At 37.6% G+C, this 17989-nt stretch overlaps 3 protein-coding genes and 1 non-coding gene across 4 annotated transcripts; 1 reads left to right on the forward strand and 3 right to left on the reverse strand.

Moving 5' to 3' along the window:
• Positions 1-3004, reverse strand: dok1a (docking protein 1a). Its single transcript, XM_056739594.1, has 5 exons — positions 2854-3004; positions 1629-1928; positions 1457-1529; positions 1176-1348; positions 1-1059 (listed from the first exon to the last, which is right to left on the reverse strand). The coding sequence occupies exons 1-5, from the start codon at positions 2908-2910 to the stop codon at positions 145-147; spliced, it is 1518 nt and encodes a 505-aa protein (XP_056595572.1). The 5' UTR covers positions 2911-3004; the 3' UTR covers positions 1-144.
• A 1971-nt stretch (positions 3005-4975) lies between these two features.
• On the reverse strand, positions 4976-8256 carry paip2b (poly(A) binding protein interacting protein 2B). The gene is made up of 4 exons (XM_056739607.1): positions 8012-8256; positions 6372-6529; positions 5824-5997; positions 4976-5666 (listed from the first exon to the last, which is right to left on the reverse strand). Exons 1-4 carry the CDS (start codon positions 8016-8018, stop codon positions 5610-5612), a joined length of 396 nt encoding a protein of 131 aa, XP_056595585.1. The 5' UTR covers positions 8019-8256; the 3' UTR covers positions 4976-5609.
• Positions 8257-9248: 992 nt separating this feature from the next.
• Positions 9249-9320, forward strand: trnae-cuc (transfer RNA glutamic acid (anticodon CUC)). The gene has a single exon. It is a non-coding gene; the product is annotated as a tRNA-Glu (tRNA).
• Positions 9321-9328: 8 nt separating this feature from the next.
• si:ch211-89o9.4 (uncharacterized protein LOC566247 homolog) lies at positions 9329-16409 on the reverse strand. The gene is made up of 8 exons (XM_056735720.1): positions 16258-16409; positions 11793-12847; positions 11435-11706; positions 10959-11099; positions 10518-10643; positions 10403-10444; positions 10096-10230; positions 9329-9767 (listed from the first exon to the last, which is right to left on the reverse strand). Exons 1-8 carry the CDS (start codon positions 16299-16301, stop codon positions 9579-9581), a joined length of 2004 nt encoding a protein of 667 aa, XP_056591698.1. The 5' UTR covers positions 16302-16409; the 3' UTR covers positions 9329-9578.
• Positions 16410-17989: the final 1580 nt, after the last annotated feature.

The following is a 17989-nucleotide window of genomic DNA, read 5'->3' on the forward strand; positions in this document are numbered from 1 at the left end:
GAAGGCCTTAATTGCTTTATTATTTAACTACATCTGGCAGAATGGATAAATATATTGAAGAAAAAATCTAATAGCTATGAACAACTACATGCTGCATCACCAAGAGCAACTTGCTTGTGAAGATAATGTCTATTACTGTCTAATTTAAATAGTCCCAAGGTCCTCATACACGATCTCTGGTGTTTGGCACAGTCTCTTTTCCTGGAGATCCTGGGGAGTTTTCGGTGGTTTGTTAACAGTGCTGTAGATCACTTCTATCCTATCAGGCAGTGAGTTTTTGTTTTGGTTTGTCACAATATCAGGTACACTATATATCGGCTCATTAATCCTATGGTCTGCTTTTTTACAATCCAGGTTTAGTTTGACATGGTCATACACCTCAGAGTACACCGCTTCTTGCTGTTTGCCCTTGTTAGAAGTTGCTTTGGCAAGCTGAATGTGCACTGTTTCGGCAGGGTTTGGGCAACAGCGAATTACATCAGCGGGGTCAGAATACACTGGTTCTGAAAAATCTGGAAACAGGAGGCTTGTCTGAAGTGTGGACTCATCTTTCTTTATAGTTTGATGGCATTTGATAAGTTCTCCTGGCTCTGCATATACAGGCTCATGTTTCCCGATTAACGCAATAGGATCCATATACACAGGCTCGATGAAGCAAGTGCCGCCACCAAGATCAGAGTGTGTGCTTTTAGAGGAGCTTGAAGAGTCTGCAGATTTTGCTTTTACAGGTTCTGTTGAGCCAATAGGACTGGCAGGTGTTGTGTGTACAAGAATGTCAAGAGCATCGGCCGATTTGGAGTACACATTCTCGCTTATTTCACTTCGATTAGGGCTGCTGTTGCTCTCAATATAACTCTGAGGCCGTTTGGGCAGGGGAGAGCGAGGTGAACGAGAACGCGGAGAGTGCGGTGACTGCTTTCCTCTGGTAACCGTAAGACTCTTCTGTTGGCGGATTGCTGACTCAATAAGGTGGAGAATGCCATCGCTCTGTCTCGTCTCAAAGTTGAATGTTCCAGGTCCTGACTCACAGCGTCGCCCTGCCTCTAAAGAAAACAGCATCTAGAAAGGAAAACAAAAATCTTAAATTGAGAAAAACGTTCTAGAAACCTATTTTTCTATGTTCAGTAATAATGTTATAAAATCTATTGGGAATGCTCATCATGGTTTTTACTGACTTTATCTCGCCCGTAGCGCCGCAGCAATGCATATGGCCACTCCATTACAGTCTTTTTGCTCTCGGGATCTTGAAGCACCAGCACCTCCTCATCAACTAGCAGCCAGTACTGTCCCTTCAGACAACAACGAACTGATGCCTCGGTCGGTAGCAAGACCACTTTGAATGTGCTCACTTAAATGAAAAATGTCAAATAATTGTCACGAAGCTGGTAAGTGTACAGAAGGTGTCTCGGTGCTTTTGCTAGATTGTAGAAAAGTAAAAAATAGTAAGTGGTCTCACGCTGTTCTGTAGACATGTAGATCTGATTGTCCTCCATAAGAGGGACGTGCTGTGTGCTGGTATTACTGTGTTTCTGCAATAAAGAAAGGGAAACTTGGAAACACCAGGAGACAAGCAGAGCAAAGGATTGCTAGCATTTTGCCGTTCTCAAACACAACTTCTAGAACCTCACCTGAAAAGCAATGTTACAAATCATCTCCACCCATTCTCCACAGCTTTGTCTCTCTGTCGCAAATACCAACTTCCTGCTCTCCGTCTCCACACAAAAGGCGGCCATGTTGTCTCCCGGACAAGCCTCCGCATGAGGGGGCAGTTTGACGACACTCACGCAGTCAGACAGACGTATTACTTTTCTCTCTGGATGGCGTTTGACCACCACTGTTGAGCGTTCGTGAGCGGTCTCTGACAGTTCTAACCGTGCGACGCTCTGCGAGCTTGCCGGATGAAGGGCCAGCCAATATCGCTTCCACTTCTGTTGATCACATATCAAAGTTAAATGGGGTTAATCTACGAAAAAGGTCTAGCTGACTGACACGGAAAAAGGGGGAAATTCGTGTCATGAACACAAATGAATAGATTACAGTTTGTGACAATGTCACAAATTCCCTTTAGACTGTATTGCTTTATCAGAACAAAGAAATTTGATGTAGAATCACTCGAGGGTAAGTAAACAAAGACAGAATTTTCATTTTTGGGTTAAATGTTCCTTTAATATGCGCGGTAAGATTTATGTACTTTAGTAGGATTTACCCTCTGGCTCAACAATGCCGATTCAAATTATGAACAAACCTCAAGCCATTAAAATGCTTACGTAAGCAAATAGTGACCTCACACTGGAGGTGCAGACGCAAGTAGATTACTCACTCAGCCCATCCCTCATTTACTCATGTATTGTGTGTGTTTAAGGCATGGCCTACAGTAGGTGTAGGTGCACACATGTGCTTTCATGAGGAGTGTCTTTAGTCAATGGAATGTGCCAAGTTTCAACTTGTAGAGGCAGTGTCATTACATTCATTTCATACTAGTGCTTAACTTCATTCCAGATCATTTGGCCATTCTACTTAAGCAAAAGGCAATTTTAGCAAAATTTGACAGTGAGCTTGATAAAATCAAAGCTAATAGCATCACATATAAAATCATATCATCATCTGTCGGTTTGGTATGTTTTGATGCTAGTCATGTGCTGGTCAAACCAATATCAAAACATACCTAACCAAGCATATCTTTTTTTTCAACAGGGTTGCTAGCCATATAATAATGACTTAAAAGTCATGACAAACCGTTTGCTATAAATTACAATTGTTATTTAAATACAATGGAAATAATTGAGACATTTCGAAAAGTACATTTCTGCCCGCTTTCAATAATAGAAAATAAATGACAACATGAATCCTTACCTCACCATGTTTCTGGTGCTGTAGGTAAACTTCACCTCGTTTCCTACAAGCATTCATTTCTGTTGTAATAATTCCTCTATAACAAAAGTCTCTTGTAAATTAATACGTTTATTATTTCACAAGAGCAGTGTGTGTCCTTCCGAAACCTGTAAATGCCTAATACTGAGTCTGTTACAAGAGGTTGTGTATGTGGAAACACAGACTCCACCTTTTAAAGAGAAAATGGTACCGATTTGATGCAACGAATATGCTTGGTGGTGATAATTCACGGGTCAAAATCATATTAACGTTTTTTTAATTCCTCAGAATTAGTTATTTCCTAGTTTAGCCAAATTAATGTAATTCTTATTTATAATCTGTTAAATTATTTTAACAGATTTACTTAATTAAATTGTCACTTTGCATTAGATAATTCTTATCTAATCTGATTTATCTAAAATATAAAGATCATTCGGATTAAAGATGTCAGAAAAGTATGGCAAGTGAATGATCTCAAACTAAGAATCTTTAGGATATTATTAACACAGATGTTAATAAACAGGGTTAGTAATACATTTGACAGTATTTCTACTTCACCGTTTAAGGGAACGTAGACTAATTTAGGTTTTTAGAACAAATATCTGTGTAACTACTTTGTTTTAATGACTTTTATTAGGCTTCTGTCATTTTTGCAGATAGGACTGTTTCACGAGAATACGGGAGAGAGAGGATCTATAGCTGTTGGATTCAAACCTCGCAATCTTCAAACCACACTTCAGAAAGTATGTACACACACAGACAGGCAGAAACAAGGATTGCCATAGACATACACATTCTCTAATTTGTGTTACGTAATGCTGAGCGGTAGTAAAAAAACAGTCATTCACATAAACACATCTTTCCCATTATTAACTAATAATGGCTGAAGTACATCTTGTAATTGGCTCTGACATAATTCACTTTTTAAATCAGCACAGTTTACTCCTATAGCAATACATTGTAAAGAGGATTAAGGTTTTTTTGAGGATGATGAGATACAGGCAAGACCACAAGCAATAATGAGCCCTGACTTCACCTTTGTAGACGTGTGTACTACACAGTATGATTCACTATGATTCAAAACTGTAAGAACAGTCCATCCTGACATATCTAAGAAACTTTTCTGCAAAGTGTTTATTTAAAAATAAAAGAAACCTGGGGGCTTCGTCAAAAACTTGCGGTTGGTCAATTCTCAAATATTTTGTATTGAACAAGTTCTAGACACACTCTTAAAGTCCTTCATCTAAAATAGTTTACTTCTGCTAAGTGGTTTTTGAAGGCCTGGGGAAAAACTTATGGAATAAAAACTACGGGGAATTATATTGTCATAAGATCTTAAAGTTTGACAAAACAAAAAACCTGTTTAAATAAAAAATAAGTTTTGTGTAATTAAATGTAGATTGTGGAGTTGCACACAATTATGAAAAATTGGTATTTAAAGTCCCCATGAAATCAAAGTTGAGTTAATTTGTTTTTTAGTATATAAATATGATAGCCCTACAGATATCTATAAACTAGTGTGATCAAAACGTGGACAAAATTCACATTTACAACAATATTTACAAGATATAAACAAGATATTAACTTACAGCCTCTCAATTCCACCAATAGGGATCAACAATTTTTATGACATCATTCTGCACTTGAGCTTCTCATCAAAGTTTTCAGCCCAATCAAAACTTAAAAGTCCCCCCAATATAAGCTATTTTTAAAGGACAAGAGCCAAGAACCCACCCTAATTTCCTATTTTAGATGAAAATTCATCACTAGATCAAATAATGGTGCAGATTTCATGGCACTTCTGTGAGTATTATGGAGAACAAGATACACGGTGTGTTCCTAGAAAACAGACACACAGCCAGCATCCTGGAACCGGAAGATGGTACATTGTTTTCAAACACCCTTTTATACATATTGTGGAAAAGCTTGACTATGCTCGTACACATCGAGATTAAAAATGCAGTGGTAACAAAAGAGCAGGAATATAGAGCCATGATGTGATGTCTACTAATGGAGTAAAACATCTGGCAAGAATGGTCAAGACTAATGGTTGGTTTTTTCCTTGTAGTAGACATGCACAAACAAACACATGGACAGAAGAACATCCAGGAGGGAACCTGCTCGTTTTATTTCTTTTTTTTCCTTTTTGTAAATGCAATTTGCACACTGTGACAGAACTTGAACGGAGGAAGGAGAAAGAAACAGGAAAAAGTTTCTGTGAAAATCCCTTGAAGGTTTTCAGCTGCCACCAGTTCTGTCCATCACTGAATGGTCCACCTGTCAACGGTCCATATACTGTCAGGTTTCCTCTGAACCCAGCCCCTTGCCCCACCCACCCTCATGACACACACCTCCCTTCCAAACTTTCCTTTACCGAAAATAAAATAAAAGACAGGAAAAAGAAAATGGCAATGACACGGGGACAAACTGCTAGTCACTATCACAATAGTGGAAATCACATAACTGTTCCTCTGAGATTAATACAAAGATCTTCCAGGAGAACTAGTTACAATCTGCAGCGGTCCAATAGGAACATTACACTGATTAACCCGCCCACGTTAAACATGGAGACAGACAGAAATAAAAAGCTTATAGAAGAGCATCCAGCACCCCCCACCCACGAGCCCCACCCCATCAAGCCCCACACAACCCCAGTAAGATTGAAGTATGTGTGAGGGTGACCTCTGGCAACCAGAGCTCACAAAGTCTTTATAAAGGAGCCCCTAACTGGAGGGTCTCTAGTATTTCACTCCTGGAACAAACTCCTTGGCCTCTGGGTTCAAGCTGCTCTTGCGCTGTTAAAAAACAAATAAAGAAGTCGTGAGGATCACACAACAAAATGATCCATACTACAATTGTTACACACTATCAAGAAGCAACTTGTGTTCTTTATACATGGATCCACAACTACACAAATATTTAAGATTAAAATAATTATGCTGCAATACATACTGCAATATCTTCTGCGTTCCCATCACTGACTGACAGCGAACTCAACTGCTGTTGGATCTGTCCCACTCCAGGGGGAAGGTCTCTGGCAGGAATGAACCAATCCTGATCTTCCTCCTCCAACATCTCTTGAAAACAGCGCTCGAGAAACTCCTGCTCCAGAAGCTCCTCCTCCACCTGCCCAAAATTCAACAAGAGCCCCAAATGTGATGATCCTTTTACTCATGCCTTTTAACAGCTTTCTGTATCGGGCCTCTTATTACCCAGCTTGTAAATAAAAAAATAGCTCAAATTCTGTCTTTTACACAAGTTGCCGTTGTTTCAAACTCGTGAATTTCCTTCTTCTGTAGAACACAAAATAGAGCAAAAATTCCTCTCATGTTCCACAGAAGAATGAAAGTTATATGAATTTGGATCAAAACGAGAGAAAAGGGTAGACCTATTTTTGCAGGGTGACCTCAAGAATAACTGGCAAAAGAATTTTGTCTTTTTGACTCCATGAAACCACACGAACTAGTTGCATTTTGTGCCATAAATTTGCCCACACTGACCTGTCTGTTGTATTCCTCCTCATTCTCCATCCACATGTACTCTGCAAAAGGATTGGCATCCCCCTCCTTGTGTCCGTTCACAACATTCTCATCTTTCCCTTGTCCACTGCCTCCTGCTTGTGTCTTTGCTACCTCCGGACTGTTTATATCGGCAGGTTCTGCATGCGTAAATATAAAAAAAAACACTGCATTAGCATTGCACAAATAAGCATAAACTAACCCCATCAAAACCAAATACTGTAATTTACACAATGTTAAATTTTGTTTTAAACCAACCAGAAGAGATGTAGAACGGTCACAGCTCTCGAATAACATTCATACATCGAATACCATTCATACAATTTGAATATACAAATTTGCACACTCCGGTCAGTTAGGAGACAGAGAAATCTATGGCATTTTCCATTTTGAACACAAACATCACAGAAGTGTATTTAAATCAAAAGTTGCATAAAACTTGGAATCTAGTACGCAAGTGACTGACATGGACTAGTTTTTTGAGAGTTTTGTGGATTTGTATTGATATTGTTATTAGAGACAGGGAACCATCATTCATTGTATGGAATAGATGCGTGTCAATAATATATATAAACTGGATAAAACTGGACTTTTGTAAAGCTGCCATGTGTTTATAATGGTAACAGGAACATGTAACATTACTATGTTAAAGAGAAGAGATCACACAAGTCCCTAAGTTCACGAGCACAGTTGAATAAAAAGAATGTAGTCATATAAAAAAACAAACAGTTCTCAAAGTTGAAATAAAGCCAAACTAATGGGATGTTGATGTTTAACATTACAACCTCAAAAATAATTACGTGTTTTACTATAACGTTACCTGCGACACGAGTCAAAGGGAATGGGGGCATGGTTTAAAGATTGTTATGCAACTATTTGTTACTAACTAACACTGTGTTGCATAAATGAGACAAAGAGGGGGTCAGTCGACACCATTTTTCTTCCACATGGATTTGATTCATTGTAACGTGAGCTAAGAGGCCTGCTTAAGGCACCAGGCATAACAGAGCTATATTACACAATGACAAACATCTCAAATAAAAAAGACACAATTTTGTCAAAATATTTCCCGCCTTAACACATGGTTAAACAATTGCTGTAACTTTTCGTTTGGAGAACGTGCATGGTAAAGCTATGCGTGTTAGCTCGAGCCACGATCGACACGTTACATCAACATCTGCATTTCCACATAAAACATCCCTTCCCGCCTTATAAAATAACGTGTAAATGCTGTTTTCCGATGTAAGAGCAAAATCGGATGATGACTTTGATCAATGTTGTGTTAATGCCTTAAGATTTTAGGTGTAGTAAACGTAGGAGCATGGTGGACGCGTGAGCCATACCGCATCACACACACACGGCAAACTAACATAAACCACTTATCAATAGGCCTCGATGTACACTTGTGCTTTGACAAAACCTAGCAAAACAGCCGTAAATAACTTAATTTGGTTTACAATACACGCAAAAGCTATTAATACACTAATATTAAGGTACTGTGTGGATGCAGCGATGGCTACCATGTCGCAAAACAAAGAGAGCGAGAGAAGCAGACCGCATCCATAAAGTCAAGAGACGAAATGCGGTTCGTTTCAAATTATTAAGCGGTTAAGTGGACTTACCGGGCATTGTAACGGTTCTTTCCCTCTAATTTATCGCCAGATAAGTCGACTAAAAGAGGTAATTTTTCCTATTTGCACCAACACCGTTACCTGGCCAGATTTCAATACTACGTCAGAGTGCTCATGTGGGCCTTTCAAACAAACATGTCTCGGGCTCCTCCTGTTGGTTTACTTCAACACTTCAAGAGCTAAAGCGCCCGGGGCTGCAACTGTTTCTCTAGTTCCTTTGTCAGGTTGCCGACTGTTAAAACGTATTACGAGGAATGTTATTATACAAATTTTTGAATGTGTCTTTTTATGAGAGGGTCTACAAACACATTCTTCATAAATGATTGTGTAAGGATTCAGGAAATCTGACTTTTAACTGAACTTTTATTTTGTACTGAAATGCCGGAAGTAGAAAAAAGCCAGACAGAGTATAGCCCTGCGTTGCATTCCGAAGTGATCATCCCTATGCCCTACGAAGAGCAAAGCTCATGACGTGTTAACTCTAGAGGGAAAACGCAGTTGTATCTCTTAATCTGTCCGTTTAAAATTTACTTGGCAAAAGGAGCAATAAAAACAACGTCATCTTCTCTTTATTTAGAGTAACGTTTTGTATGTTGTCTTCTTCCCGATGGGGCCTTCGGATGGCAAAATATCCCGTTTGGAACTCACCGAAAGACTGCAAACTACCAAACGAACGCGTTAATGTTTATCTTTATATGCGTTATAAATGTTCTTATAAATTAAATCACACAAATTTACTCTAACCAAACTGACCAGTCTTTCATTGTAATTTAGGTCAAAAGAAATAAAGTGGTCACATTTGGATATTGGATATAGAAAATGGAGAAATGTTTTTCAGAAAGTAATTAACCCAGATCTAGATCTGACACTCAGTTATTAAAATAGAAATAGATCAACCCAGGTGGTTATAAAACAATTTAGTGCCTACACACACACTGACACAAACGTTAGGCATAAAACAAACTTATCAACATATACAATTGAACAGAATTTCCAATGAGATGGAAATGAAATGGCTAAAGTAACGTTAGACAGGCACGTGTCAGACGTTTTCTGACGATATACTCAGCTTGTCTGTTTTCTACTTATGCCGTATCTGCAGAAAAGTCGGTGACACACCGATAAAAACAAGAAAACATACAGAAAAAATAATATATACAATGACTACATCTCATCTTTCTTTCATTTAATCTATTTGAGTGAAAGTATCGTCCCGATATACCATGTCTCCCTGGTGGTCTAGTGGTTAGGATTCGGCGCTCTCACCGCCGCGGCCCGGGTTCGATTCCCGGTCAGGGAACGTGACTTTTTAAAACACATTAATCGCACGTGAAGACTTTGCATTAGGAGATTGCGTTTACAACCTCGGTCATTAAACCCCTTTTCCAAGGTTATTGCAGGAGAGGTACATTTTTGAAAAGTTATACAAGTTGAAAGAAAAACATTGACACCATTTTTACCGTGTTCTATTGTGCCCAAATGCTAATACAATATACTAAACAATAACAGATGAATAAATAAACCATGCTTAATAGAAAAGTAACATTATTGATATTAGCTACGTTGATTTCACCTCCGGTATATTGAGCTCTATATGTGATCCTCTGATAAAAGACAAATTATGGTTGTGATAAATGCAAGGGATTTTTTGAGACCACTCATAAACAGATAAAGCAACCGCTGCAGATTCCATCTCTAAAACCATCTGGATACAGTTATTGTTCCGAAGGCACTGGTCAACATCCACCTAGTAATAACAAGACATAGAATACCAACAATTATTTTATGACGAACAGTGTTACCTTGTGGCAACACAATGGACAGACAGCTCCTACTTGGGGAAATTCAGCACTCTAAATAAACAACCATTTAAATTTTATATTTTGTTTGAGTTGAAAGAACGAATTTTCTGTTGATGACATCACAAAGAGTGCTCAGGCGTTTTTGTAATTTTATGTTAGGATGGCCATAGATCGAAATAGACCTAGGCCTTACTCCAAGTTAAGGAATAACTTTCTATATGACAAATATATAATTTCTTCATTATACTTTTTATAATAAACATTATAACCCACCTTGTTTCCATTAAACACAAGCGTTCTGAAAACTTGTCCGAAAGGTTTTAGTAGCCGCAATACTCCTGTAGCAGCACATGGCTCACGAGGGACATTACATACAACCAGCAAATGATCTACAGGAGTGAGCAGCCCCTAAATAATCAATGAGACTTGTTTGAATTCATTTTATTTAAACACTATCACTAAGTTTAACAATTCTTCTAAAGATTGTAGAATTTATGAAGATAATGTTAACTCTGATAAAATGTACATGTGTTAAAAAAAGTCAAGTTTCTTTGTAACTTTTAAAGAATAGTATACTTGCATTTGACGTTGATGGTCCTACAAAAGCATGAAACACTGACACCTGAGGCAAAAGAAAAACAACTGTTAATCATTAAGAAAATAAAAGATGAAGCAAATAAAGTAAGCCAGCTCACAGATGAAGTGAGGTATAGACTTTGGGAAACCAGCTCCAAACTTTGCCGTCTCATATGAGGTGGGATAGCAGAATAAACCTTCACCATCTCCTGGGCTGATATCTCAGATGGAAGAAACACCAAAGCCTGGAAGACATGATGACAATTTTTCATGCAACTACTGAATTTGTACAATTATTTTTGATTGAATATTTAATTTAGCTTTTTTATGTACCAACAGTCAACTTTATAATGTATTGCCATAATCAGTCTTGCAGTTCCATTAGTAGCCTAATAATCCTGATTTAAAAAATATGATATATTTTGTTTACTAAGATATAGGATTTGCCAAAGTCTATCAATTACATTTATTAATGTTTATGTAGCCTACATTTGTGTGTATTTGAGGTCTAAAATATAATTTCTGAAGCAGCACTAGCGGGAAATCAAATGTGTTTGTACCTTTTTCCATTCTAGACGAGTTACCATGTCAATCTCAGTTGCCATTAGAACCTCGACAGGTTTACCAAAGGGAGATGCCATTTGAATAAGTTCACTCTCAGAGAAATCAAGAGGGATTCGAGACAATCGAATCACACCTTGCTGTTAGAAAACAAAAAACAATTCTCAACCTCAGCACCAGAGCTCGCTGTCACCACAAGCTATTACTTTTAATCTGGGAATTTTGGTGAAGTACTCCGTGTACAGTCAGCACATACAATACATCTGTCTACTTAACATATTTTATTGCGTGTGCTCTAGTTTAAACATAAAAACCAAAAATAATACACAAAACCCTTTCTATAATACGAGAAAGTTTGAAAAGCTTGGCTTTCTAGTAATAGTATTCTTACTATCTTCATAATGTTATCAACTAACATTTAAGAATGTCTTTACAGACATTCTTCCCCAAAACACAGCAATAAAAAGAAACTTACAGTTTTAGTTGATGTTTTTACATTTTCCATGTCCACTGGTTTCTGAATGATGACGGATTCAGTATTTCTTTCTGACGTCACAGTTGTAAATGACAGCTCATCGTGACCTTTTGTCATGACATCAGAAGACATAAAATGTCTTGTCTCAATATGGCCTGGAGAAATAAGGCTATGTCTTAAGCCAGAGGAGTTAAAGACAGAACCAGGCCTATTTCTGGTAACCTCAGCGTGTCCATGTTGTAGCCTCCTAAGGAAGATTTTCGATCTTCTCTCTAAATGTAAAAAAACAGGGGTTTGCTTAAACTTTACTCCAAGAATATTCAGTTTCAAACTTCGTGCCTAATAAAATCAATCCCACCTGATGAATCTCTTTTTCGTGTTCTAGACTGAGGAGACAAATTCCTATTAATAAAATCATGTGCAATGAATCTTTCTGGGAGGGCTCCATGGGTATGGGAATCACACAGGGGTCCGTAGGGACTATGCAAACTGTACGAGAAAGGAGATGCAGACTGTTCTTTCTGCAATTGACTGTGTTTAATTTTCAGATTTCCTCTGCCATTATGCATATCATAAGTGTATGATGACTTTCTTTGTGACTCCGCTTGATCCGAGGTCTTGCTAACATGGCCATATTCAATGACCCTTGGCATGTTGTATGTTTTAGGAGACGTCTGTTTTACGGCCTTCGCTTCTTTACGCTTTTGCATGTCTTGTATGATAAGGGGGAGCATCTCTTGTGTTAGATGATCATCTGGGCAGTGACTCAGTAATTCTAGGTCTTCTAGAGAAAGATCAAGGCTGGCTAAAGCTTTCCGCAGACTTTCCGATGGAAGATGTTGCACTGGATGTCGCTCTTTTTCTCCCATGTCCAAAGTGTTTAAAACCTGTCTATCAAGTGGTGTCATGACATTGGTGGGACTTTTAATGGCATTCATTGACCTACTGGACACATTTTTGTCAAGTGGTTTTATAGATTGCATTCGTTGCGTTGTGTTCCTTGCTGTCTCCTGAAAGACCTCTTTTGCTTGAAAGGGACCCTCCGCCGTGAGCGCTCTTATTTCTGTCACTGATGACACCCTTGTACCATTTGGTGACGGAGGGTTTACTATGTGTGTGGTAGAATTTACATTTTGTCTATGTAGTAGATGAGAAAGGGGAACAACACTTTGCGGTTGATACATGGACAAATATGGGGTTCTTTGAGCAGCCTGCAGGAGATATAGAAGGACAAAGGGATTCCCAGAACTTTGATTTCCAGTTGTAAGGTTATTTATCAGGTTTAAGACCAGTTGAGCCTGAATTTGGGCTAGTCTTAATAGGATAGCTTGTGGGGTTCCAATTGGCGGTGGCACGCAGGTGAAGGCACTGGGAGGCAACGGGTTGATGTCGACATCAGGGGGATGTGCATAACTGTAAAAAATGAATATGGGGATTATGAGTTTTTTTATAATTTTGTCTGATTACTAGGTTAATTAAAGTATATTAATAAGACATTCATATGGGGATGCATAAGGAAATTCTTATACATTTATTGAATAAGGCTTATTAACAGTAAAGATTAATGAAGGGGCAGCAAGTCGTGAAAGCGCAGTGTCTGAAGGCTTTCAATCATGTGCTCACTTCATTAAATGTAATGAACAACATGTCAATGGGATTTTTTTCCACACACTTTGAAAGCGCGCCCTCGAAACACGAGCTGGTGGCGAAAGACATTTGTCTTGTGTAAAACATCACATGGCTGCCTTATTTTCACAGCCAGAACATGCTGTTTCCTTCTGATTAAAAGGATATTACACAGCTCTGCATGGACAAAATTTGTCTTTAATCAGAAATTTTGTATTGCAGCCATTGCAGTCCAGTGTTAAATTCTAACAAATGCAATGTAAGGAGTGACATTAAGTCACCTGTCAGCAATGTGGAAGACAATCAGCAATAGCTGCTTATAATTAAAGAATTAAAATAAAGTATTTTTTTAACCTGTGTTTATTTTCCCTATATGGCAGTAAATGGGGGCTGCGATCTATTTGGTTATGGAAATGAATGCGGGTTTGGAACAACCTGAGAGTAGCCTAAATGATGAGAGAATTATTATGTTTGGATGAATTATCCCATCAAACACATACATACAGTAAAGTCAAAAACTGTATTGTGTGACACGTGAAATTCTATTCAGGACAGTAACATGTGTGGTACATGTTCAAATTTCACATGTGAAAAAAATTGTGTCATCATTTGTTCACCCATATCTCATTCAAAATCCGTCTGTATGAAATTCTTTCTTCTGTGAAACACAAAAGAAGAATTTTGAGAAATGTCTCAGTGGTACATTTTCAAAATATCTTCGTTTGTGTTCTGCAGAGTATAGAAAGTCATTCAGTCATTAATTTAAAGTCATTAAATGATGAAAGAATTTTCAGTTTAGGATGACCTATCCCCTAAAACCTGTCCCATTTTGTCTCCCCTGCACATAAAAGAGAAACTCATCCTCAGTATTATTACCGTTACTATAAGGCCATCATGTTCCAAGGTGTGTTTTCAGAACCCTGCTGGGCCAAGAGACACTGACCGTCAACTTGTTTTACTAATAAAACAGTTTGACCCTTCTGATGATCTCTCAGTCTCTAATCATCAGTCATACATCTATTTAGGTAAATCTTATTTTTAGACTTGATCATCTGACACAGCAACACGGGATCACCCGCACAAGTATGTCATTTTTACACATTCATATACAGAAACCTCACACAAATGACAATTTTCATCCTGATACATTGATACATTGATTAATTAATTTGCAACAATTGGTATGATTGACAGAAATTGACATGTTGTTACCCCAGCAGATGGTGCTAAACTAATAAGCTAATTTGATTTACACCTCCTGGACAGACTGTCAACACGCTGTCTTCATTACTGAAAGGCACCGCTCGGTACACCCCTCATGTTGGTCACTTGCATTAAGATTAAACACAAACCTAATGATAGAACAAATTAACATATTTTTCTGGCTCTGTATGTCTCATATTAATTTTAAGATATGGTTGTCCAGAGGTGTCTACATTTTCTATGTTGTGTCTATTAGGTATGCTAATGGCCCTGGGGTTTGAAAAGGCCAAACGTACTGAATTACAGAAGCCTTGCCTGAAAACTTTAGGTCTCTATTACATCTAAATACGGAGGGGTGGTGATTCCTGAGGTCTGGTACGATACATTCACGATTATATGATAACGCTGAGTAATCTAACCTCTGTTATGCGTCTTTGTACATTTGTACATTGGGTCTTGTAAATGTATAAATAGCACATATGATGATATGCTTACATTTTGTTCCGTTCTATTGTCATTTTCTTAATTTAATGCATTTAGGTCCCTAACTAACAAGTAATTTGGGGTTAAAACTAAAGCCCAACAGCTTTTTAGTAGCAAATATCCAAAGTTTTGTTAACTTTTAAAGAAGGACACATTCAAGTCCTTGACACACTGTCTTATATGGGACAACATGGGATAGTAAAAATGGAATGTGACAGGTGACATGTTTTCACAGCGCCACAATAGTTCAACATCATAAATTCCTACGCCTGTGATTTGTGTCGCTTGACATATTATAGCATTAGGTTTTTCCCTCTTAAAAACACCTCAGGGCTGATGTCCCAGGATGACCTTGTTTTCAAGAACAGACAGCATAGAGTCAAATAAGCAACAGGTATTGGTCTGGCTTTTGTTGAAACTAGTAATTTTGCATTATTGGTGTTAAATATGACTATTCAACACCTATTGTATTATTGGTCCTGTATGACAAATCGCATGTTGCGATTTAGAGTCTGCTAAATGACTAAATGTAAATGTAAATATGAGCAAAAGCTTGAGAAGAACATATGTATAATGAAGCAAATGCATCTTTTCAGTAAGGAAATGTAAAAGGATTAGTCCAAAGAAGATTTCTGATAAACTGTTTGCAGAAATTTGTTATGAGTAGACTAAACAAAAAAGAAAAATATCACTTGTTTTAGCGAATAGATAAGTTAAGCATGAAAATAACCTTAAAGTCCAAGTGAAATTAAAAATGACAATTGTTTCATGAATTATTGCAGCGTTTATAGTAAATAGCTTATCAATGTGGATCTCCTTTGAAATTCCTTTTCACTCGGAAATGTGTCAAAGTTGCGAAGTAAAAATTATAGCAACCACCCATTTTCACTTCTTTTCAGAGGGAGATATCGTATTTACGAAACAGAGCAGTTTGTCCATTTAGGGCTGCTGTAGAAACCTCATAATGAATTCCATGCAAGGGGACCCGCGGAGTATGTAGATAGAAATAGCTCATTGTGAAATAATAAAAAATAACACTTCATTATGTAAGGTGTATATACCTCTGAAGACATAGTTATGTATATTAAATTGCATTTCTGTCAATAGATCCTCCAAAAACTGGACCTTTAAAGTGTACACCTGTCAATATGTCTTTTACAGTTTTTTCTCTCGTGACTTAAAATAAGATATTTACTTGAGTATTTACAATACACTTGATTTAGTCATTTAATGTATAACATACAAAAACTTCACTGATGCTCTGCCTTTACACCAGCTGGGTTCACCAAATAAAAGCTGCTTCGCTAAAACAAACTGTTAAAAACATTCATAGTAACGTGACAACAAGGCAACGTATAGAATAATAGGTGCAACATAAGCATATGAACTCATCGCAAATCAGGTTTCTTCAATTTGTTCAGTTGACCCGTGACCCATGAGAACATGAGACCCCCACAGGCCATCCCAACATGATCCTTACTCACGTGTGGCATGGTTTAGGTAAACCTGACCTGGAGTTTCTTTTCCTTTGGTCTGTATTCTGTGTGGTCTTCATAATTGCTGGTCACACATCAGACTTTGAATAACCTCAGTTCTTTTATCATCTCACAGCATATGCGCATAAACAGCCTCAAGTGCATCTATAAATAGACTTCAAGTACTAAATGTCTTGTCTCCCACTCCTCACTGTGGTTATACACAAACTGTTACGCATTCTTGCTTCTCAGTGAGGATTCATCCCCCTCACACACATGCCCTCACCCTCCCGACACCGCCCCCTATCATTTACCCACAAACCTTTTATCTCTGCTTTGCAAGCACATCTGCAGCCTTCTTTACTTTTTCTGTTTTACCACTGAATGGACAACAGTGTAATTTTGGTGGAAAGCACAAAAGATACATAGCCCAAATTTCAAAGACAAGCAATTTGGGGGAATACTAAATTTGGCACATTGACTGCTTTGGGAAATAGTCCCCTAACAGAGTCTTTCAGATTAATCCATTCAACACCTTAAAAAAACTTTTGCTTATAACCTTTTGGTGTTTTTTATAGTGGAATAATACTTTATCACAACCTATTAAGATACAATGTATCAGGTATTTGTTAACGTTATTGGTTACAATGTGCTGCTGTGATCACAATAACGAATGTGAATTGATGCTTTAAAAACTGCAATATATTTACATTTAGTCATTTAGCAGACGCTTTTATCCAAGCTGACTTACATAGAGTTTAGTGAGCAATAAGCGATATGTCATGCAGAAGCAATAATACAATAGGTGCCATTGGGCAATGGGCTTACCTATGGGCAAGCATTAGTGACTTGAATCTGATACGGGCTTCAACCGGTAGCCAGTGGAAAAAGATGAAGGGGATTTCAAAAGAGCCCTTTTGGGCTTTTGGAAGACGAGGCGTGCTGCTGCGTTCTGAATCAACTGGAGCGGTTTGATAGCATTACGCAGAGTCGTTCTGAAAAATCCCCTGGCTCTTTTACTTTCGATGTCTCCATATACTGAACAAAACAGGTAATGGTACATATCAAAGCAATAATAGCAGTGGAGAATGATCCTCCCAAGATGGCAGGAAATAATTTAGTTATTTTGTGTTTAATACTATTTTTGTAAGTGATAAATATGATTTTAAATGGTTAAAATAGAGTATAAGATCGTTTATTTTATGGATAAGTCTGTTTAAAATGGTCAATATGCTACTTGTGTATAGGTTTCCTTTATCATATATTTATTGTTTTAATTATAGTATTAATTGTATTAATTTCTATTAATATTTTAATGTATATTAATTGTGTTAAATTAAAACTACTAAGTTAATCTCTTTGCGGAGGTCTACCAGAACTTAAGTTTGGGCTACATAAAGATTATTTACTGTATGTTGTTGCCGCTGAAAAACATGGCAAGTACATTTTACACAATGATCTTTTAGCTATCGTATAATAAGCTACTTAGACAGCTTATCGAAATCAGCATTATCTTAAGAGAATGTGAAGCTGACCCTATGTTGCATGCGGTGCGGCGCGGCCATCTTCTTTTGTTTTAATATGTATCTATACATGTTTTGTTTAATATATGGAGAAATTGAAACTGAAAGAATCAGGGGCTTTTCATGAACGACTTTGTGTAATGCTATTGTAGTTTTTATCACAGTAAGACTGACCTACCATTGTTATATTTCCTAATCAAACAAGAAAAACAAAACACTGCATTGAACGCACTAGCAGCGATTCT

This window comes from Triplophysa dalaica, chromosome 2, assembly GCF_015846415.1.
Source record: "Triplophysa dalaica isolate WHDGS20190420 chromosome 2, ASM1584641v1, whole genome shotgun sequence".
Lineage (NCBI taxonomy): Eukaryota > Metazoa > Chordata > Actinopteri > Cypriniformes > Nemacheilidae > Triplophysa > Triplophysa dalaica.

Excerpts from the sequence above, each read along its gene's own strand:
- dok1a (XM_056739594.1), bottom strand. The coding sequence starts at position 2,910 with ATGAATGCTTGTAGGAAACGAGGTGAAGTTTACCTACAGCACCAGAAA. Across the intron at positions 1,929-2,853 it reads AGCACCAGAAACATGGTGAG|AAGTGGAAGCGATATTGGCT; the intron begins GTAAGGATTCAT and ends TGTGATCAACAG. Across the intron at positions 1,060-1,175 it reads GGCGCTACGGGCGAGATAAA|ATGCTGTTTTCTTTAGAGGC; the intron begins GTCAGTAAAAAC and ends TTTCCTTTCTAG.
- paip2b (XM_056739607.1), bottom strand. Across the intron at positions 5,998-6,371 it reads AGGAGGAATACAACAGACAG|GTGGAGGAGGAGCTTCTGGA; the intron begins GTCAGTGTGGGC and ends AATTTTGGGCAG. Across the intron at positions 5,667-5,823 it reads GGAACGCAGAAGATATTGCA|CGCAAGAGCAGCTTGAACCC; the intron begins GTATGTATTGCA and ends GTTTTTTAACAG.
- si:ch211-89o9.4 (XM_056735720.1), bottom strand. The coding sequence starts at position 16,301 with ATGAAGACCACACAGAATACAGACCAAAGGAAAAGAAACTCCAG. Across the intron at positions 10,644-10,958 it reads CTCGTCTAGAATGGAAAAAG|GCTTTGGTGTTTCTTCCATC; the intron begins GTACAAACACAT and ends CATGTCTTCCAG. Across the intron at positions 10,445-10,517 it reads GTCTATACCTCACTTCATCT|GTGTCAGTGTTTCATGCTTT; the intron begins GTGAGCTGGCTT and ends CTTTTGCCTCAG.